Consider the following 23,083-nt stretch of genomic DNA (forward strand, 5'->3'; position numbering starts at 1 on the left):
AGTATTTACTAACGACGCCTATTGTAACGTCCCTTTTTTGCAGTGCTTCATGGGAAATGCAGTCGATAGCGGGCCGACTTTTCCTCAAAAGCGAGGACCGCGGCCGCCAGGAACTGCAACTCCCAACAAGCACCACGGCCGGCATTGTCCAGCCTGTGGCGCTGGGAGCAGGGAGGATGGCGGCAGGTTTGTAAAAGGTCTGGCGGGTGTATTCGTTGCGGAGTAGCGGACCGATAGGAGGGCGGGGGGAGGTTGGCACTCGTGGAAGTTTAGGTTTCTTCATACGCCGCTGTGAGGTAATTTCGGGTCTCCCCAAATATATGCGGAAATCGTTTTACTAGATTAGTCGGTCTCCAGAGGCCGCTTTCTTTTCTTAATTTTGTCTTCTGTATATGTCTGGTTTTTTTTATTCTCCTCTCTTTCCCTACACTCTGTATTTATGGGTTGTTGCCTTTTAATATGAGAGAGCACAGGTGGAAAATATGAGGCGTTGCCGTTTGTGACCCTGGGCCGGCTCAGGGCTCAGCCCAGTTGTGGCTTCTCTGATATATAAAGTGTTTTGTCTGCCTGTGTTAAGCCCAGACGCTTATTTGTTTCAAAAATTGTACACTTCCCACACACCCCTCTTTGCGATAACGAAAGCTGAGGTGGCTTTCAATTAAAAAACACCAATGGCAATAAAATTAGAAGCAATACCAGCTATGAGTCCCGATTCTTTAAAACTTTTTCTTTTTTTCTTTCCTGTTTAGTTTAATAATAATTTTATTATTTATCCTCCGCCCCCCCCCCAAAAAAAAATCTGGCTAGGTTTCTCCAGCTACTATGAGCAGCTTCCAGTGCAATATTAAAACATAATAAAACGTTAAAAACATCAGAAGTTCTAAAAAGTTTTGCACTTCTTAATCTCCTTGACATCTAAAGAGAGGCTGTTACCGCTGAGAAGGCCTCTGCCTGGTTCCCTGTAACTTCGTTTCTAGCATTGAGGGATCCAGCATACCTTCAGAGGAGGACCTCTGTGTCTGGGCTAATTGATGAGGGGTAGAGATGCTCCTTCAGGTATACTGGTCCCAGGCCATTTTTGGTTTTAAAGGTCAGCACCAACACTTTGAATTGTGCGTGGAAATGTACTGGGAGTCAGTAAAGATCCTTTAGGACCAGTGTTATATGGTTATCTATGTTATACATTTTTATTCTATGCAATCCAATATCTGATGATGATATTTCCAAAACCACTGAGATTGTTTTAGGATACTTAGTTGAGAATTTTAAAGTCAAATTTAAAACTTCTTAATCTTTCTTAATAGTGGCTCCGAGTCTTTTATATGTTTTATGTGTTTAATATGTCTGGATTATTAATTTTTATGGATTTAATTGTCTAAATTATGCTGATAAAGGCTGAATGAATGAGTAGTATTAGTCTGTTTTTTTGGTTAAGTTTTATTTGCTGTTATAATCTGAATTAATGTTATAATATGAATTAATGATTGCCTAGCCTGCACCATATTTCATGTAACCAAAACTGAAAGACCAGGCTGCTTCTGTCTGTACTCTTAAGTGAACACTGTCATGCAAAGAATGATGGATTCTGTGTTTCCACTTGATAAATCTTTGTTTTATTGTACAGGTACTGAAGTTGGGTATCAAAGACCTTGGCCAGTGATATAGATTAGTTAAGGTTGGACTACAATAATTATTTCCCTGATGGCCACCTCTACAGATTTGAATTGGGAAGAAAACTTGATCGCACACTGGATGTCTAATGCTCCCCGGGCTGGAGTTATATTAAATCCTGCTTTCCATAGTTTGAAAACCACTAGAGCACTCAGTATTGACAATACCTCACCAGGTATTTCAAGTAATTCACTACACAGTTCAAGCAGCATTTCTCTAAGTGAAAACTCTCTACAGATAGAGCAAGCCGTGGCATTGAGCAGTCCTTGTGGGGACAAGTTGGACATACCCAAAACACTTTCTCCAATTTCATTAGCTAAGGAGGAGCAAATGCTGATTGTTAAAGATACTCCAGGTCAGTGGGTAGCCCTGCAAAGTGATACTGAATGTGATCAGCTGGATGGTCTGGATGAAGAATGTTGCACTGATCTACTTCTTCAAAAGCTTGAGCAGGTAAAAAGAAAGTCTCTATTTACACCTATTATTTATTCTGTCTAGAAAAAAGCAGTATTTTCTCAAGTCAATACTGCACAATTTGTGACCCAATAAGCTGAACTTGCATAATGAACCCTATGAAACTATGATGGTTGCAGTTGTGCTATTCACTACTGTATTCTGGCTCTGTTAAGGAGGCAGTTTAGCTTATCTTTTGGCAGGTACATTCATGAAACAATATTGTTTTGCTTGAGACTGGTAGGCTTTGCTGATGAATTTAGGCTTCGGTTTCAGTATGGTATTGCAATGCCTATTTGTTTATTTTAATTTTAATTTTGTACTAATATGCAATTGTAAAGTCCAAATGGCACCTGTTTCTACTTGGGCCCTAGTGTAAATTGTGGTCACTTTAGTGTATCCTGATGTGTCTAAACTATTTTCTTACAAATAAAGATTAGATTAATTGTTCTAATATGCGAGTTCTAATAATGTATTTGGCTTCTTAGCTCAAAGGACTGCAACAGCACAAACAGGAACAGCTAAAAAGGCAACAAATGGAGCAAATTCAAAGGCTAATGGAAGAACAACAGAAACTACTTTCAATGGTCTCTGAGCAGCAAGCACATACTGGTAAGCGGACATGCTGAAATTGTCTTTACAACTGTGTTGTTATTTAGTCATTTAGTTGTGTCCGACTGTTTGTGACCCCATGGACCAGAGCACGCCAGGCACCCCTGTCTTCCACTGCCTCCCACAGTTTGGTCAAACGCATGTTGGTAGCTTCGAGAACACTGCCCCACCATCTCGTCCTCTGTTGTCCCCTTCTCCTTGTGCCTTCAATCTTTCCCAACATCAGGGTCTTTTCCAGGGAGTCTTTTCTTCTCATGAGGTGGCCAAAGTATTGGAGCCTCAGCTTCAGGATCTGTCCTTCTAGTGAGCACTCAGGGCTTTAGCATGGTTAAAACAGGCAGAAATAGAAAATGTTTTTTTTTTTAGCACTGCCTGGACAGGGCTAAAATACATAAACATTGCTTAGTCAAATAGTTACTTGGTCAGGAATTCTTGTATCAAATCAGAATTGGTACCAGGGGCTGCTTTCCATATTACAGCTTCCCAATAAGGATCTGTCCTTGCAAGTTCCTTTTGCATCTTTAAAGTTAGTATTTATTGGGATGTTGCTAAAGCTCTGAGAGAGACTCCACTTGGGTGCTGCTAATGTTTGCAGGTCCTTTTCTTTTGCTTATATAAACTGACATGCCCAATTTGCATTTTAAGGACAGAATGAACATTGTGGGAGTTCACTGATGCTGGGAAATCATACTGTTTAGAATAGCTTTCTTTAATCTTCAACCCACCATGCTGAGCACAGACCAAAAGCCATGTTTTTTGGCCTCCAGTGGCCCTGACATCTCCCCTTACCCTTTTTTGTGTTTGCAAGTCCAGATAGGCAGCAAAAACAGGAGGCTTACTGAGCCCTTAGTGGGCCACTGCAAATAGTGGAATATACAGTGGATATTACAAAATCCTCAATCAGAAGTTTTGCAGTTGTTCCTTCTTATCCATCTTTTGCTACATGGATGGTTGGCAACTACATGCCTAAAGCATTGCCAAGTTTCAGGCTTTCTTGATAATGGTTCTAAAAATCCTGTTACTGGCAGAATACATAAAGACAGGAAAAACCACACCCTTTCTGCTATTTCTCCACATAAGTAATACAGATATCCTTTGCTACTGTTTTCTGTTTAACTGTAAGGCTTTCGTGTAATGGAAGATGGCTTGAGTCAAAGATCTGATCACTCACCTCCTGTGCCATCTCTTCCACCACATCGCAATGGAGACGGTGTTTATTGGAACAGTGGGCCTTGCATTCCTTCTCCTGTTGAAGAAAAGGATTCTTTTAAAAAATCCAAGAATGGCCAAATATTGAAGGGAACCATCTCTGCAGATCCTTTTTGCGAGAGAGAGACTTTAGATTTGTCTTTCAAAATGAAGAATGAATTGAAGGTTGAAGACCAGAATGGCATTTCAGGTAAAATTTCAGGCCTGTATGAATACTAATATCAGAGGTTTTTGTAAAGATTGCTGAGAACATATACATATTGAGGTCCAGAAATGTGCTTGCTGCTGCTGAGCATGTTCTTTAATTCTAGTGAGCTGCTGCTTTTTCTCCAGAGTTTCAAGCAGTGCAAAGAAATCTTCCAGACCTACCACTGAATATCAGTGGTAGATCATATTTTGCTTCTTTCTGAGCCTTTTCAAGGCTCTGCATAAGGCGTAGAAAATCTTTCTCCCACTCCTAGCTCTATAGTGCTAAGAGCTGAGGAGGAGTGGGACTTTCCCTACAGTAGCAGATCCTCAGAGAAGCTCAGAGTACCTTTGATGTTCATAGTGGTAACACAGAATAAGACACTGCCTGTCCTCCTTGGAGGGGGCGTGAGTATCAGTCCGTCCATTAGTAGCAATTATTTGGTTGTTTATTAAGGCCAATCAAATTTTTAAGATCACCTTAACATTACTCTTCAGCCATCTTCTGTAATAGTAAGTAGTAAATGCATTGGGCACCATTCATGCTATGGACACTGAAGGCCCAACAGGGCTCAGCAATAACCTCACCCCAGGGTACAGGCAGTAACATGGGCTGTAAAGGGAAGTGGAATTTTGTGTAGGATAGTTTTCTAAGCAAATACATAAAATCATTGGTAAGCATGGAGGCAGAGGATATGATTATATTGAACCCTGTTAGGTTTCCTGATTAAACCTATAACATTTAAAGTGGTGCAGTTCAGATGTTCAAAGCACTTCACATCATGACCTCGGAAATATTTTAAATAACCCTGTAAAGTAAATATTGGACATGGGGTAGGGGCTAAACTTAGGAGAATTAATGGTATATATCAGACCATCTAGTGAGTTGGAGGGTGAGCTGAGCTAAGATTTAACTTTCTGGATCATAATTGTAGCTACTGAGCTACACCAAATACCTTCATTCAGTTAGAGATGAAACACATTGTTGTTTTGCATAGGAGATCATATATATTGTCAAGAGCCAGCGGACCTTCCTATTTAAAGTGTGAATAACTTTATTCATTAAAAGAGCTTCTGGATTTGCAGTTGTTGTAAAGATATGGCTGAAATATAAATTGACTGGCTAGAGAATGACAAGAGGACTGATAAAAATTCAGTTCCAGGTTCTTGCTGCATTGACACAAGTGTATGTAGGCAGGTGTAATGTTAAGGACTGGTGCCTGAGTTTGCTTATTTTCCTCATCATTCCCTGTGCTTTCCTTTTGTTGTGTTTGAATTGTAAGCATGTGGGCAGGGACTGTTTTTACTTTATTTCTGTGCCAAAACATCTTACATATACTGTATATACAAAACTTTAAACTACAATATCCCTTCCTAAACTGTCTGTGTTGTTCTTACGTAAGCTACTCTAATGCCTCCTCAACTTAGAAGTTGAGGATAAATTCTTAAATATTAGTGAGCTAGTAAACTGGTACTTTGAGTAGAAATTGGCTAGCTGATCAGCTGCACTGCTTTTTGCAACAGATAGCTCAAGAGGCCTTCTGTGTCTTGAATAAGGACTTGATCAAACAAAGAAAAGCAAGGTTTGTAACTTGAATGAAGTGCTGGGGGTGTGCGGCTTATCTCCTCTGGCTTCATGCCAGCTGAGTGAAATGTCAAGTTTTTTCTTTATTTTGCAGGAGAAAATAGTGAGATTATGGAGCAAAATCTACTTGGACATGCAGATGGTGACATTGGTTGTAAAAGCACAGGGAATGCAGAGACCCCTGAAAGCCAGACTGGAGGGAAGTGCTTGGAAATACTCAATGCTGAGGAAAGGTGAGTTTGGATGCAAAATGACCTTGATGCCCAGTGAACAAACACTTCCCAAAAAAGAATCCCAGTTGTGAAGGTAGAAAACTAGCAGTGGCACCTACCCTGTATATTCCACAGAGTGTCATATGTACAATGACCTGAAAGCTGGACAGAAGTTGTGGATAAATGCTTGTTCTCCAAGAGTCAGAAGCACACTGCACAAGATTTCTATCCCCTTGAGACCAAGGTAGCTAACCTGGAGAAAATGAAAGAGGCCTTTGAGACATAGTTGAGGTGTCTCATTATCAGGGTCCTCTTCTGTTATGGGGAATGAAGGTCTATGGGAGGGAGGTTGTCACTCTGAGAAAGAGGGATGTGATTCCTTTGAAGGGATCCATTCGTTTGTGATGAACCAATTTCCTGTATTTTATAAGATCTGACAATTAAATGTGAGTCTCTTGCAATAGACCTGTTCCTGCTAGTATTCAAGAAAGAAAACAGTCATTTGAAGAGTTCCTAGAAGAACAGATACGACTAGAAGAACAACGGCTGAGCCAAAAAGGAAATAAAAAGGTTAGTAATTAGAAATGCTTTTTGCTGTGATATATAAAATGTATCATAACTGTGAGAATAAGTTCCTGCTTCAGTTATGTTGGTTTCACTCTTGTAGGTGCTACACATGAAATTCCAGACTTCCCAAAAAGTTTTATATGAGTATTTTGATAGAGCAAACAAAACACATAAATACAAATATAAGAAAATTAAAAGATCTTTTTGTTTTTTAGGATTCTGAAAGATCAACATTCCAGACACCAGTTGCAAAACGACCCTTTCTAAAACGAGGTGAAGGTTTAAGTAGGTTTGCTGGTCCAAAATCCAAAGCAGCTAATCAGAAAGAAAGCAAAGTAACTCCTCACCTTAATGCACCAGAAGTAAAAAACCCAGTTAAAGCAGACAAGCCACAGCTTCACCGGAAAACGGCCACTTCAAATAAAGAACAAACTTCTGACAATTTTGTGTCTAAAAATGGTAATCAGAATGGTAAGACGAAGAAAGCTCCAGCTCTTCCTGCTCGAAAAACAGCAGTGCTCAGAACTTGTGCTGGGAAAGCTATCCCTTCATCTACAAGACGAAATCCTAGTGAAAGGAAATCTGGACAACAGAGAGAGTTTGCCAGGTCAGAAATAAATGGTGAAAGAGAAAAGAATAAAGATAATATAATGGCACTTGCAAAGCTGGATGAAATTGGCTGCGAGTTACCCAAAGAAAAGTATGCGCACCCAGCACAAGTGACCAAAGACCTTACGAATTCCTCTGAAAAAGACCTTGACCTCTCTTTTGAACTTTCTTTCCAGAAGAAATTGGAAAACTGGGATACTGAAAAGGAAAAAGAGGAAATTGAATTGGATGAATTTTTGTTTCTAGAGCAGGCTGCTGATGAAATCTCCTTTGCCAGCAATTCCTCACTTATTGTAAGGATCTTGGATCAAGGCCAGCAGATTTCTACAGGGCGCAGACTGTCTTCTACTCCCATTAAATCAAGGCAGCAACAACGGCAGATAAATGTGCAGGACGCTACAGCTGTAGAGAACAGAAATGGAGACAAATGTGTTTCCCGACCAGCAAACAATGAAAAGGACAGAGGGATGATCACTGAATCCCAGGCATCTGAAATGCTGAAGGATCATCAAAATAAAATTGACAGTAAAATGCTTCAGGCTTTCCCTACTGAGTTTCAAGGTTCTGGAGACACTGAGTGGGACGAAGATAAATCTGGTGAAAGTAGTGATGTGAGTTTGGGGTCTGAGGACGAATTTGAGACTACCGTAAAGCCTGCTGAGAGAGGTAAAAAGTTTGATTTGAGTCATAGAGGTGACAGTCCTGAATTTTCAGAGTACAAAGAAGGCACAAATAGAGATGCCAGCCTTGGCTTACTAGAAAAAAATGTTGGTAGTATCCAGTGCAGCAAGATAAACAAGAATACTGAATCTCAAAGTGTGTGTTGTGCAAATAGAAATCAAGTTGATTTTGATGATGAAACATCGTGGACAGACTTTGACGAGAATGGGAGTCAGTGTACCCAAGTACCAAATGATGACTTGGTTATTAAAGGACCATTGTCCCCTGGCTGTTCATCTAAGAGTGAGGCATTTTTCCCCGATAAAAGGATAAAGAGGAAGATTGCAGTAGCAAAGAAAGCGGATGTTCAGCCCAGGCAAAGTGTGGCAGACAGTGAGGTAATTGCACCTCCCACAACAGATCTGATGCTGAAGCTCTTTCCTTCTCTGAGGCCCAAACAGAAGGTAGAGGCACAGCAAAGACATGATGCCAAACCCAATGTGTCTCAGGAAGAATCAGGAGGTAAGCAAGAGGGATAAGAGTGCTGAGCGTAATAATCAGTCCCATAAATCTCAATAGCAGTAGTAATCTTCAAAGCCTATATCCCTCTGTCCTGCTTTTCAGCTTGTAATCTCAGGGTTTTATATTCTAAACAAATTGCCAAGCACTTTGTTGGAGCCAATTTGCTTTTCAGACTGGTTTCTATTGTAATGGCTACAATTTTATGTGTTTTAAGCCCATTTATTTCATCCAGTCTTACTCCTATAAAGATGGCAAAGTTCAGAGATGGTGGGAAACTGGTAAAATGTTACCACATGACAGTATGGTGCATACGTTGACATTTGTGCATCAAACATTGTGCACCTGTTCTTTTGTCAGGAGACGCGGCTCGTTCCCAGCTATTGAGAGAGAAACTTGTTGAATTGGAAGTTGAAATTGAACGGTTTAGGGAAGAAAATGAATCCCTCACAAAACTTCGAGAAGAGCGTGAGAATGCTTTGGAAAAGTTCAGGTAACTTAAAGAACCTGTCTGATTTCTATCCTGTTGGTCTGAAGTTGATTTAACCTAGAGCAGGCTTGCCACTTAGGACCCACCTGCCATCTATGACAGCCCATTCATTTAAAATATATCCATCCTTTCCTGTTAAAAAGCTCAAGGTGGCTAACAATATCAAAAATAAATTACTAAAAGCAGCAAGAAACAAAAATATAAAAGGCAGCTATTAAAAACAAGTGCATATTCTCAGGTGATAAAAACATTTCAATGCAGTTAATTACAATAGTCGGGTGCAGAAGCTTAAAATGACCCCCTACCCCCCCCCCTAAAAAACCCTATAATAAGCAGGAAGGAAGGTTTTGACGAAGTGATGGGAAGAGTTATCTTTGCAAGGGTCTTTAATAACCTGGGTGGAGGCCACTGAAATGGTTATGAATAGTATGCCTGGTTCTACTAGGGCAGTGATGGCGAACCTATGACACGCGTGTCAGCACTGACATGCATAGGCATTTTAGGTGACATGCGGCCGCGTGCCGAGAAGGACCTCACTTCCGGCCTTGTGGACTTCCAGCAGGCGAGGCAAAATGGTGAAGCAGGAATAGGGCAAGTGAGGGCAACTTAAGGGCAGCACAGCTTCAGCCGCTGCCAGCGAGCATGCTCGGCAGCTCCGTGCCTCTCCTCTCTTTCCTCCCAGCACCGAGAAGGGCAGCACGTGTGTTGGGCGCATCAGCAACCTCGCCTAGCCAATCCCCCTCTGCGTTTTTCAAGGCGGCAGCTGGATTGGTTGATCTGAGCGCTTCGCATGGCCGCTGGGGATTGGCCGTCCAAGAGCAGGCTGCGGAAGGCGGCACAGTCAAGCGCTTCGTGGAGGGAGAGATGGGACTTTGGCGCGTGTGTGTAAGGGAGGAGAAGTTTCCTGGTAGGGAAAGCGAGAGGCTGGCCTGTTTCTTCTTCTTCTTCTTCTTCTTCTTCTTCTTCTTCTTCTTCTTCTTCTTCTTCTTCTTCTTCTTCTTCTTCTTCTTCTTCTTCTTCTTCTTCTTCTTCTTCTTCTTCTTCTTCTTCTTCTTCTTCTTCTTCTTCTTCTTCTTCTTCTTCTTCTTCTTCTTCCCCCCTCTCTCTCTCTCCTGGATTAGCCCCGGATTAGTCTCCGAACGGACACCGTCTTTCCACATCTTCAGGTGGGAAGGCTGAGAGGGTGGGGTTCCTGCCCAGCGCCATGGGTGGCTCTTGCCTGAAATCGTGGGGAGGGAGAAGGGGGAGTTCCCCACACGGGTCGTCCCTTGAGCCCCTAATCAGCATCGTAGCGAGGAACTTCTTGGGGGAGGGGGTTTGCCATAATCCTGGAATTTCCCCGACACATAAGGAACACTGCGGCCGCCGACAGTGTCCCGGCGGGGAATTGCCTGTGTGCCCGGGAAACACTGGATGTGTGGCAGCTCGTGTTGGTTTTTTTTGGTCCCTTTTCCTCAGAAATAGCTATAAAACCTGCCTCCTCCCCAAAAGCTCAACAACTTTTCTGTCTGGGTTTTCGCTTTGGATTTCATGGTGCCAGGTTGTTTTGCGCCCTAGACAAGGCTAACTACTTGCACACACACACACTGGAATTTATTTATTTATTTTGCTAACTTCGATTTTCAAAAACTTGTAAGGAAACACAAAAACTTGAAACCACAAAATTTACTTCGGATTGCAAAAATAAGTAATACAGCCATTTCCAATTACCTTCCTTAAAAACCTTTGGGTATAGGGCGGTATCGAAATTAAATAAATAAATGAAATGAATTTTTTTCAGCGCACAAGTCGTTTTGAATATTCCTGCCAATGGCGGCACTTTCAAGTCTCTTAAAAGGCACGCCAAAATCTCGCTTTGCGGGTTTGGCCACCAGTTTCTTCAGGTCTGGCGCAGGTTCAATTGGCATTAGCTGCCAAGCCAGCTGGTCTCCTTTGCAGCATGGTTGAGCATACGTAAATTTTGGCAAGTTTGAGCTTTGAGAAGCTGCATTGAAGAATAAAAGTAAAATATTGTTGGAAATTTCCAAGATATAACAAAAACTAATCTTTATAATGCTGTGCCATTCACATGTCCGTTCTGTGCCCATCTGAGGTTGGCTGCCTAGTTGGCCCAGTGATATCACTGGACCTGAACTCAACCCATCTCCCTTCCTTGGATTTGCTTGGCCCAGTGATGGGCAACCTATAAATATTGTGAAATTATGGTTTTTTTTCTCACCACCCGACACACCACCCGAGTTATGCTCGGGTTTTTGGTGAATTTTGGCACACCAAGCTCAAAAGGTTGCCCATCACTGTACTAGGGCCCTCTTCCGGTGTTAACTAAGTATAGTTCGGGGGCATGCACAAGAGGGCTTAAGTAGAGTGGGTTCATACAGGACTAGGTTGCCCTTCAGTTATCCTTATCCCAAACCATGAAGAGCTTTAAAGTCGCCACCAGCACTTAGAATTGGGACAAGATACAAGTTGGAAGCCAGGGCAGTTGTTTCAATAAGAGAGTCACATACTCTGGTGAACCACTGAGCTGCCATGTTTTGTACTAGTTACAGGTTTCTGGACGTTCTTAATAACGAGGCCCTATGCAGAAGGCATTATAGTAGTCCAGCTGTTCAGCATGTGTTTAAAATGGCATGCAGGACAATGTACAAGCCAGTGGGACCCATAGCCCAGGGGCAGAATAGTACCTAGAAATACCGTCCCTTAATATTAAATCTCAAAGTATTGACATCTAGATAACAGTTGATAACAATGCAATTGACTACTTCAGCTGCAGTAATAGATGCCAGAGACAATGCATCATACAGGGCTAATATAATTTGGTAGTTTGCAAACAATAAACTAAGTCATGCAGCTTTTTATACTGGACAGCTGGAAATTACCGATTTTGCTAACCAAGAAATATTGTGGAGTTTCTGAAGATATGGCCTGTTGGTTTATTGGGATTTATGTAGAAAGCCAAAAAGGATGACCTAAGAAAGCGTGAGGTCTGTTACAGCAAACAGTGCCTGGTGGTTGTGTTCTAGGAGAGCTTTTTAAAAATATACTATATGGGGTGGCTTGTGGAGCTGACATTCCTAAGTTACTTTGTTATCAATAAATAAAACATACAATTTTTCAAGGAGCAGCATTTTTTTGCTGTTCTGAAATAATTACTGTAAATTTTCAGGAAAGAAGTTGCTGACTTTGAACAACAGAAAACCAAAGAGCTTACTCGAATTGAAGAATTTAAAAAAGAAGAAACAAGAAAGCTGCAAAAAGAACGTAAAGTTTTTGAGAAGTATGCACAGGCAGCTAGAGCTATTCCAGATAAAAGGGAACGGGATGAAATTCAGGTATGAACGCAGGGGAAAGCCTATATGGTTACTTTGATTGGGATCAGATTTACTGGCTGTTGATTTAAGGTGAAGAATGTCCACTGAGTAATTTTATTACAGATATTGCATTTATTACTGCAATGTAAAGTGATTTGTCTTTTTCTTCAGTTTGTGTATTTTAACATAGCAGAAAATGACCTGCTTGCATGTTGTTTTCTCAAGGCTTTGAAGCAGCAAATGGCAACCTTGCAGGAAGATTTAAAAAGAAGAGAGACAAAATGGTCAACAACCCACATTCGTCTTAGAGACCAGATAGAGGCCTTAACCAGGGAGAATGTGCAACTACGGGAAGAGATCAAAATTATGGAACGATTTCGTTTGGATGCTTGGAAGAGAAAAGAAGCGTCTATAAACAAGAAGAAAACTGGCTGTGATAAGAAAGCAGAGTCAGCAGTAAGGTTTCTTTCCCCCTTCTATCTTTTTTCAGGTGTGAAAGTGGTAGAGTGGTTAATGTGTCACACTCAGACTGGGAGACCCGGGTTTAAATCCCCACTCAGTCATGAAGCTCACACTTTCTCTGCCAGGGTTGCTGTAACAATAAGAGTTGTGTGGAGTAAAAGCAAACCTGAAACTTGTTTGAAAAGGATGAATTAAGGAAACACAAACTGCCCAGGCACCTTAGGTTGCACAAATTTGACTTACATTTGAGTACTCTTGTCATTATTGAGAGTCAGGCTGATGTTTTTAAGCCATTAGTCCAGGCATATGCAAACTCCGGCCCTCCAGATGTTTGGGACTACAGTCCCCATCATCCCTAGCTAACAGAACTAGTGGTCAGGGATGATGGGAATTGTAGTCCCAAATATCTGGAGGGCCGGAGTTTGCCTGTGCCTGCATTAGTCTGTCTCTTTTGGTAGGAGAGTTGTGTGTGTGCAGCTGTTAAGATAGAATCATTAATGTGGGACTATTGGAACAGAACTTTTCAACTTTTTTTGATTTGACAAGCTGCCTTTCATTTCTAAAGTGTTTGAGTGAGTATCCGGAGTCATGCGAGCACACCTTTCCTCCTCACTAGTGTTCCCCAAAACTGCTCTGGAGGATTCCTCAACTGTTCAGGGCACATGTTGGCAGGTTGTGGGGAAGAGAGTGATAAGTCCACTTGGGTAGGTGGCAACTGTTGGCTCTCACTCTACAGTATATTATATATTACTGAACAGCTCTCAGGCACACAGTCACAAGTATGATTAAGCAAAAGTGCATACATGTTGTAAACAGCTTCCTACCATATTGACTTTAGTTCTATGTTGCAAATAGCTTTGTGGACTTCATTTTGAAAAGTGGTATATAAATATGGTAAAATAATCACCTTTTACTTTTTACGGGAAAGGTTTGTGTTCCTGAATATTAAAGGCCCCCGCTTTACACTCCCCCCCCCAGCATTCTCCAGCTGTATTGCAAAAAACCCAGACTCTGCCTTCAATTCCTCAAGCAGAAAAGAGCAGCAAGATGAATGGCAAAAGTGATCTGTCGTCAGAAGGTAACTATACTTAGGATACAGTACCATTTCTAGTAAGCAGCAATATGGTATTTTACATGCAAGTCTGCATGTTACATACCTTGTCATTCTGACACTTCTGCTACCTCCAAAAAAACCTCCCTGATACTGGTATGTTTTACAGTAAGTTACCCAAGAAGCAGTAATGTCACTGATATTTTGTGTGGGCCTCAAATAAAATAAAATATGAGGTACTAGAAAATTAGAGAGGGCTGTACCTACCTTCTGCCCATGTCCTAGGAAATATAAAATATTAGAATCTTATTTTTATTCTTGTTTGAAATAGGAAGACCCTGTGCAAAATTTAAACTAGCAGCTGCACCTGAAGAGAGTTGCTTGAACAATGTGGCAATGACTTTTGAAGATTCCTCCAAGGCATTTATGGCTGTAAGTAGAGTACGAGAATGTTGGCTCCTGGTTTCATAAGGCAGCCTAGGGCCTTGGATAGAAATGATGTTTAAGCTGTGTAATAGATTACTGGTACCAAAACTGCTCCAAGGATGATTGCAGCATCAAGGAAGTAAGAAAACACTGGGGAGGTTGCTATGTTAAATCTCCTCTTGCTCTTCTTGACTGTTTGTGCTGCTCTTTTGGTTGAGAAATAACCCAATTCTTATGGATTAAATTTATATTCAGTATAAAGGTTTGCAAGGTTATAGATATTAAATTCTAGGGAAAAGTGTTACATTATAATTTAAAGAATGTAGGATATTGTAGTTGTATAATAGATTTTAGTCACGTTTTGCTATTGGCATCTTTTCTCTGCAGAACAGGAATAGAGCATGCCCCCAGGTGTATAGTGTGGAAAAGATGAGCACATTCCAAGTAATTTAGGTTTGCGCATTTAAACCATGGCAGACATGTCATTGTGGAAAGTGTCCTTTAATGGTAGTATGGCTGAAGACCACTTCAGTAGAGTATTTCAGTTTACATGAATGAAGCTTGTCTTGTGAAGTTCCCAGTTTGTCACCATTTAGTGCCCACAGTAATATGATTTGCCTCTCAGGCCAATTTTATAGAGTTTTCCCCACCTCCCATTTCAGAATTTACCTGGTAATGGAACTGTTGAATTATCACCATCACTAAGTCCTGATTCATCAGACAGTGAAGAAATAGAGAGTGAAGCCAATCATCCTGATGGAAAGGTAGGAAGTGCTTTTTTTCTAGAGCATGAATGGGAGAACCTGTGGCTCTCCATCTGTTGCTGGACTCAAAACTTCCTTTGGGGCCAGCCAACATGGTCAAGTTCAGGCACCCTCAAACTTCGGCCCTCTAGATGTTTTGGACTACAATTCCCATCATCCCTGACCACTGGTCCTCTTAGCTAGGGATCATGGGAGTTGTAGGCCAAAACATCTGGAGGGCCGCAGTTTGGGGGTGCCTGGTCAAGTTCAATGGGAATTGTCAACAACATCAGGAGGGCAGCAGGTTTCCCATCCCTGCTCTGAAGTGATTCCAAAGTGGTATCGGGAGAACGTTGCTATGTAAAGGAAATGCTTGCTTTCTTGCCTCAGAAAGGATGAACAGTTCCATACCTGCACCACCTATGAAAGTGCAGTGCTGCTGCTATGCTTGGGAGCCTTTTTGGATCTGAACTAGATGTTTATGCCATTCTGCCTAATTTTCAGAATGGAGCCCAGTCAAAGAATGCAGGGAAAAATGAGGTGGTAACTATTTAACTAGTATCCTATCTAAGTACTGTTCAAGAAATAAAAGGTGAAAATTGGTTAAAACTATAAAACCAGTCTTAAAAGTCTCCTGGAATTTAAGGGAGCTTCACTGAATTGGCCCTGCAATACTAAATGCATGGCTTCCATCTGTGCCACAGTAGACCACTAAAACTGACTCTGCCAAAGACCTCAGTGATTGGGCAGTGCTTGGTGTATCCTTGACCCAAGTTGTCAAGGCCCTTGTAAATAAAGTCTTCTCAATACAGTTTTGCTATCACCAAGAGATTTATCCATGTTCCTCTCAACTAAGCTTTCATGCTGAATTTAGGTCTGGGCCTATTATGTAGAGGAAACCAAATTGCCTACTTTTATGCAGTCTTATAGCTATTTCCCATGCATTTGCCTAATGCTCAGCCACAGCTAATGGTTATACCCCACAGCAAATGTGGGAATGAACCTCGGGCTTATATGATCTTTCTCAGTGCACAGAGAAACACTTGCTTATGTGAAGGCCTAACTCGATAGTTATTTGCCTACAAAAAGGGGAGGGGGTAGTTTTTTTTGTGTGTGGCCTACTCATGTAAGCTGCAATTACGGTAAATAACAAAAATCCTACATCAATTTCTGGGCCTCTGGATTTGTGATACTCCATACTCTTGAATCTCTAAGGGCACCATATTTAGAATTGGGAGGGATACTATCCCTTATCAGATAAGCTCTGTTTGGGTTTGTTTTGGCCTCGTTTTGGCCTCTTCCCCTTTCTTATTCTTTGCTCGGCTTAGCCTGTAGAAGTTCACCATCAGAATTGTTAAGATATATGCTTTTATTTCACTTCTTTCAGGTTGAAAAGATTTTTAAAAATGGATCCCACCTGATTTTTTTCCCTAATGGCACACGGAAAGAAGTGAGCTGTGATGGGAAGACTACAACTGTAACATTCTTTAATGGGGATGTAAAGCAAGTTCTGGAAGATCGGAGAGTGGTATGTATCCACTAAGAAGTATGTGCCATTCAGATATGGACAGGTGGTTCTATTAATGCTAAATTTGTTAACCCTTCTCAACAGATATACTATTATGCAGATGCCAAGACTACGCACACCACCTACCCCACAGGCTTAGAGGTCCTACATTTCTCAAATGGACAAATAGGTAAACAGAGACCTGGCTGTCTTGCTTGTACTACTCTATAAATGGCTGTGTATTTGTGTGTATTGATGGCATACCATTAAATTGCAAGAACTACTTACATGGCATATGAGTATTCTGACATGTGGTATGCTCATTCATTCCTTGCAGAAAAGCATTTTCCAGATGGAAGGAAAGAGATTGTATTCCCTGATCAAACCATTAAGAACGTGTACACGGATGGGCGAGAAGTGACCATTTTCCCTGATGGCACCATTGTCCGTACGCAACAGTAAGATTTATTTTCATAAAACTATTTTGAGAGTTAAGTTTGGACTGAATTTACTGCAGCCGTATAGAAAAAGTAGTGACACACATTAAGAATGCCTTTTGAGGAAGACAGACTGGATCAAGAGAAAGGCTGTCAAGAACAAAATCCTCAGTGCTGACTGTGTTATGACAGTCTTACCCAGTCTGGCCAGCTTCAGGAATACAAGGTGGGTGCCAGAGAACATGAAGCTGCTGGGCAGATAATAATAAATTTAATTTGTATCCCGCCCTCCCCAGCCAAATCTGGGCTCAGAGTGGCGATGTCAAAATGATAATCTCAGCAATTTAAGAATGCTTCCTGTGTAGGCTAAGATTTCTTGTGCTGAAAATACATTGGGAAGAACCCAAATGCTATGAGGCAGAGAGGCTGCTTAAAAGTTACATTTCAAGTAGGTATGAACAGTTAGAACAACAGAACAATTAGCTGCATTCTTAATTTTACCTCCCAGCAGAATTTAGCTATAATGTAACATTGGTTTTAAAGGTTGCCTTTCTATTTTAAGGGATGGAAGTAAGGTTATCGAGTTCAGTAATGGCCAGCAGGAAGTGCATACAGCCCATTTCAAGAGACGGGAGTATCCAGACGGTACCGTTAAGACAATGTATGCTGATGGGCGCCAAGAAACGCAGTATGCTTCAGGTCGAGTTAGAGTTAAAGATAAGGATGGTGAGATTATTATGGACACCATCCTCTAAATGTTCAGGTCTTAATTATTATCCATGTTTTCTCTTCTCAAAAATGTTTGTAAAGGTTGTATATAGATAGTAAAAAGTTTTGCCAATAAACTTGTTTTTAAAGATTACACATTTCAAAAATGACACTTAAAACTTTCTTGTTTTGTTCATTTTGTTCTTGTTGCCAAAGCAGGTTATGAGCATTTTGAAGCAATCATACACACTTTATTCCTTTTTACAGTAAGCCCACATCTTACACTTATTTAACCAATAAACCAACACAAGCAAGGTGTTTTCTGCTTCAAAAACAATTTTTAATGAACATCCTTTAGTACTTGCACAAAGCAAGTACTTCAACAACTTGCAACAAAAAAGGTAACTACACTTATCAGGGAACAAACAGTAACAAATCCAAATGAAATTTCTTTATTCTGGTATTTTCATCTAAAGATCTGCATCTGAAAAACAAAAACAAAAATTTCAAAACCTACAACTCTTGTGTTGATGATGTAGTATTAAAATGTTACATGCTCTCCCATAGCAAAAAGCCAAGGTTGGCAACTAGCATCACCACTTGGTGCATGCTTTGCTGCACTAATTTGACAGGGGATGAGGCTGAGGGTCACATTTCTTTTGAGGTAACCTTTCCCTGGCTGCATTTTTAGACATTCCAATCTCTTCCCCCCCTATTCCCTGCAGGGGCCCAGACTCCAAGCTTTCATTTTAAGAAGAGTGTCTACCCCTCTTAAGCAAAATCTGCAAGCAACTGTAAGCAATTTCTATGAAATGAGCAAGTCTGGCTGCTCTTTAATGTTTTTCACCAGTAAGTTAAGTCAGAGCTGTGACTGATGAATTGCTTGAGGTCCTAAAGAGCTTGTTTTCTCAGCCCCTTTAATGCACTTTTCCTCCTTTTATTTTCTAAGCAGATTTTTTTTTCTTGTACAGAAATACAATTATAGGAAAAACTTCACCATGGCCAAACTAAGCCATACAACCCCATAGTAGCCACTGTGTGGCTGGCACCTTGAGCACTCTCAAAATGTGTCTTTTGCTCCAAAAACATTGGTAACTTCTGTTTTATTAAAATGCTAGTTATATTTACTCTGTTCTATGACATTACTTTTTCCTTGCGACTTTTAGACTGTAACCTTGAGGACAGGGGCAGTATTCTTGTTTCTACTGATCTGCAAGCTCCCTTGTGACCCTTTAAAGTTGAAGAGTAGGACAAAAAAGCTTTTAATAGATAAAATTGAATGTGCTTACCTGTCACTAGCTTAATTCAGCAAATCCCATTTCTACTAGTTTCATGTGAACTAGATGCCCATCTTGATATACAAACACAGTATGCTCTGGTGAGTGCGTCTGCAAGGAAGATATATGGCCAACATCAACAGGCAACATTTGAGAATCAGTACATATTAGAGTTTCCAAAACTATACAATGATGTGACTTCTAAACTTCTGTTCTTGGCCATCCAAATCTTGTCTGCTTCCTAAGCAAAACGGGTGACACACAGCTGGAATGGCAGTTTGTATTCCAAGACAGAATTGTAGGCTTTCACTAAGGAATGTTCTGAGAGAATACTGGCACCCCCTTGCCTCACAAAAAGCCCCAAATAGGGAAATGTTTTATAGGCAACATTTATCACTCTTGTATGTAGTATTTCATTTTTAAAATAACCAGTAGAAATGGGTATAACTCCCCTCCCCCAGCACAAACCTTCCTTTTGTCCAATGTGAAACATGACTGACTGGCTGGCTGGATAAATTTGGCAACTTTTATGCTTAGTGCAGTGCCTGAAGTTTTTTTTGTTTTTGTTTATTTTAAAGCTACATAGGTAACAAATACCTGTCCAGAATGGGAAAAGGTAGTGGAAGATTGGGGGGGGTGATTGAGGAGGGGACAAGAAAGCGCAGCTGAGATACATCCAGTGGTGTGGACAGCAAGTTGCAGAATAATAAGCCTTATGAATGAAAAAAACAGGACTGGACTAAGGCTACACACACACACACACACACACACACACACACGGAAGCCCTCTAAAAACCATTCAGATGAAATCATACAAATGAGATAGTAATAATTAAAATGCTGGTTCAAATTGGCCTTGGAACTTTACAGGAGACCCTCAACTTACATGGGGGTTGCATTCCAGGGATAGTGTGAAAAGCCAAAATCTTTTGTATAGTTGAAACACAATGGGTTCAATGGAGGGTGGGAGTGCTGTTCCTTCCCCCCGACACCCTCCCGCTTTTAATTTTTTTAAAATCAAGAACGTAAAGCTGAATGTGTACAAGTTAAATATGTGTAAGTTGCAAGTTACTTGCTATTTATTTATTGCATTCCTATCCCACCCAAAGGATCCCAAGGGTTATAAACAATGAAACAGCAAAATACTGTTTTCTTTTAAAAACATTTTAAAAGATCAAATATCCTGATAGCTAAGTAATTTCACGCTTGCCAGGAACAATACATTTCAGCCATCAGCTGTCTGGGTAAACAGGGACTTTTTAAAATCCCACCTGAATACTGAAAGTGGGAAAGGGAATTTACAGTTAAGTCTGTGGATGGGAAGAGTTGGCTGGGATAAAATAAGGGAAGACTTTACCAGTGAAGAAGCATAGAGATTTTTCCCTTGGAAGCAGTCTATCATGGTCCACAAGGCTTCCATGCTCCATTCGGAACAATAAGGAATTTTTTTGTGTGACTCACACAAAGCTGGTTTAAATCCAGCCAGCAGAACTTTGAACGCTTGAGCAGGATACTGCATGAACTCAGGAGGAAGCTGACGTAACCTGAGGCAAAATTAAAGTCAGTGAATAACACTATTCAAGATGACAGCCCACAAGCAATTTGTTAGCCGCTACAAAGTGGTGGTAAAAGGATGTTAATATGTATATTCAGAACAGACCAATGTCCGATTATAGTTTCACCTGTCTTGAATAGCAATTTGCACTAATACATGAGCAATGTATAGATTTACCTGCTTGTGGGCACTGTTTCGCTGGATCCATAGTCAACAAATTCCACCATAATCAAAAGAGGATTGCATTCCTGAATTGAGATGAGCTTTGCTCGATACCAGAAGCCATCACTGTATTTTGCAAGGCAAGGCATGTCTAACAAAGGGAGAAAAGCTGTTTAAATTTCAGCATCCAATGCTGCAACATGGGTGGCTAACCTGCGATCTGGATCTGGCTCCCTAGTTTTATGTACCCCCTATTGCTTTTTTAAGATTATAGTTAATTTGCAGAGGTTTTTTTTAAACTAACTGCTCTTATAAGTTCTGTACTGTGATGCCAAAAGATTCTGTGCCCCCAAATGTGTTACCAATTCTTTTTTTTTTTAAAGCTTTTGACCATGTCCACTTTGATATGCAAAGGGTTGATCATGGGTGAGTGAAGTCCTCCAGCTGAAAAAAGGGTACTCCCTCCTATAACCATTTATACAGTGGTACCTCGGTTTAAGTACACAATTGGTTCCGAAAGTCTGTACTTAACCTGAAGCGAACTTTCCCATTGTAAGTAATGGAAAGTGGATTAATCTGTTCCAGATGGGTCGGCGGAGTACTTAAACTGACGTAGGACTGTATTGCATTGTGGATCACCATTAGCTAAGCAAAACTGGGAAGGCATTAAATAAAATTATCCAAAGGAATAGATTTAGGCCTACGTCCTACATCCTACTCATCTTCCAACATTCTGCTTCACTAGGTGGCTCCCTAGCTCTACTATTATGAGATGTGATAAACTGTAGTTATAGATGGCTACTGTGTGCCAGAAACACTCCACGGCTGTCAGCCCCCTCTCCCAGTCATCACGATCTGGTTTTTTTTTATATCCTGCAAGAAGTGAAGTGACAGCTAAACCACTCGAGAGACTTCCAACACACGAAGGAGAACAGAATAACACACATCAAAACACCCTACTATATTTTAATAAATACTTTCTTTAGTTTAATGGAGCCCAGTATTTATCATGAGACACTTATTGCAACCTCATGGTACTAGCTGTCAGGGTTTAGACAGACGAGGAGGAGTGGTGGCTAGCCCCCCCTGACAAGCCCCCACAGAGGAATCTGAGGAATTCACACCTGGGGAAGACTGGTGGCAGCACTCAGAAGAAGAGCAATCTGTCAGGGAGGAGGGAAGATCAGAACTGCAGCAACAAGTCGATCCAGAACCAGGCCCCAGTCAGGCAGGTTATCAGATGGCCCCTTCCCCTCCCTTCTCTGCAAAGGAACGCAGAGCTGAAAAACGCCGGCTGCAATTAGAAACAGCTGCAGCTCATAAAAAGCGGGGGAGGGAACCTGTTACTTAAGAGAGACCGGCTGGCCACTCCTCAGCGTCTGCAACGTCGTACTGAAGTGCTTAGTTGCCTCGCTCATCTTGTCCTTGGTTCCTGTAATCTTGATCTGGCTTTCCTGACCCCGGCTTTTGGACTTCTGGCTTGAACTGACTTTGGCTACTCTTGACTCCACGTAAGACTTCTGGCTTTCCTGACCCCGGCTTTTGGACTTCTGGCTTGAACTGACTTTGGCTACTCTTGACTCCACGTAAGACTTCTGGCTTCCCTGACCCCGGCTTTTGGACTTCTGGCTTTAACTGACCTTGGCTACTCTTGACTCCCACGTAACTGTCTGACTTCAACTGGCTCTGACCAGACTGTTGACCTTGGCTTATCCGACCGTGTCTGCTGCTCTTCAGTGTGCCTACTTGCTGGCACCCTAACACTAGCATCACTACACTATCTGAAGTTCAGCAGAAATTCAGAGAATTCATTGCACAGTTTTTATAGCAACAAGCATAAATTAACAGCTTTCAAGAGTTTATATGCTGCGAACCGCCCTGAGATCTACGGGTATAGGGCGGTATACAAATTGAATAAATAAGTCTGTTTTCTCTTATTTGATTCTGAATGCAAGCAGACTGTAGAGAAGTTTTGTTCTAAAGTAGTTAAGTAACTTTTTACCTTCAATTACAGAATGTATAAATGCAAATTACTAAGAAATATAATACCTTTCCGAAAATCAGTTAGGAAAGGGATGGACTCCAAGTTCTGATTACATCGACTCAAGGCTTGGTCTAGAGTTTCAAAGTCCCCACTGACTTCTGTGTCCTCTTTATCATCTTGATGGTTGGGACGGTCTCGCTGATCAATGGTAATGTACACCTAGGGGGAAAGTAATTGGTGTCATATATCATAAATATATATCAAAGATCTTGAAGTGAGAGCATCGTCCAACATACAGGATGGATAAGTCTCCCAGTTTTGACTATCTGAATGGAATCAAAATTACTAGAAATACTAGCAAGTGCCCATAAACCATAGGCAACTTCTTAGGCAGTCTTGCCTCATGCTTCAAAAGCTATCGTTATACATCTCAAACAATGGAAGTAACTAAGAGGATCCCAATTCCCACAAGTTCAAGTTCTAAAACACAGGATGAGCTTCTGTGAAAGGATGCAATTACAACAGACCCCGATAACAGCAAAAATATTTACTTCACCATGATACCTCATTAGGTGACACAACATGTGTTACTTTAATTGGAAAAAGTTCTCCAAGAACAGGCAGCGATGGCAAGCTATAGGGTGGCAGTAGGGGAGTATCTACTTCAGACATCAGTAACTCCTAGAA

General features: G+C 41.1%; 2 protein-coding genes across 10 annotated transcripts in view; one reads left to right on the forward strand and one right to left on the reverse strand.

Annotated features, from left to right (window-relative positions):
• CPAP (centrosome assembly and centriole elongation protein) lies at positions 1-17,572 on the forward strand. 3 transcript variants are annotated; one of them, XM_035115470.3, is made up of 17 exons: positions 1-186; positions 1,625-2,124; positions 2,613-2,736; positions 3,860-4,135; positions 5,811-5,949; positions 6,393-6,498; positions 6,711-8,286; positions 8,644-8,776; positions 11,940-12,105; positions 12,310-12,540; positions 13,525-13,624; positions 13,929-14,029; positions 14,686-14,787; positions 16,154-16,294; positions 16,379-16,463; positions 16,611-16,731; positions 17,273-17,572. In XM_035115470.3, the coding sequence occupies exons 2-17, from the start codon at positions 1,702-1,704 to the stop codon at positions 17,463-17,465; spliced, it is 4,017 nt and encodes a 1,338-aa protein (XP_034971361.1). In that variant the 5' UTR covers positions 1-186; positions 1,625-1,701; the 3' UTR covers positions 17,466-17,572. The 3 variants fall into 3 exon arrangements, with proteins under 3 accessions (XP_034971361.1, XP_034971360.1, XP_088524438.1); XM_035115469.3 differs by having other exon boundaries at positions 21-296; XM_088668312.1 differs by having other exon boundaries at positions 42-197.
• A 164-nt stretch (positions 17,573-17,736) lies between these two features.
• RNF17 (ring finger protein 17) overlaps positions 17,737-23,083 on the reverse strand; it is a 40,794-nt gene continuing 35,447 nt past the window's right edge. For 6 of the 7 annotated variants that reach the window (XM_088668307.1, XM_060273835.2, XM_060273834.2 and 3 more), the window contains 6 exons: positions 22,961-23,077; positions 22,462-22,615; positions 20,428-20,563; positions 20,053-20,239; positions 18,708-18,806; positions 17,737-17,902 (listed from right to left, as the gene is read on the reverse strand). In XM_088668307.1, coding sequence (XP_088524433.1) covers positions 18,714-18,806; positions 20,053-20,239; positions 20,428-20,563; positions 22,462-22,615; positions 22,961-23,077 — 687 coding nt within the window. In that variant the 3' untranslated portion in view covers positions 17,737-17,902; positions 18,708-18,713. Of the gene's footprint in view, positions 17,903-18,707; positions 18,807-20,052; positions 20,240-20,427; positions 20,564-21,522; positions 21,675-22,461; positions 22,616-22,960; positions 23,078-23,083 lie in introns of those variants that run through there. The other variant, XM_088668309.1, reaches the window with a different exon arrangement.

The sequence above is a fragment of the Zootoca vivipara genome, chromosome 4 (genome assembly GCF_965207765.1).
Source record: "Zootoca vivipara chromosome 4, rZooViv2.hap1.1, whole genome shotgun sequence".
Lineage (NCBI taxonomy): Eukaryota > Metazoa > Chordata > Lepidosauria > Squamata > Lacertidae > Zootoca > Zootoca vivipara.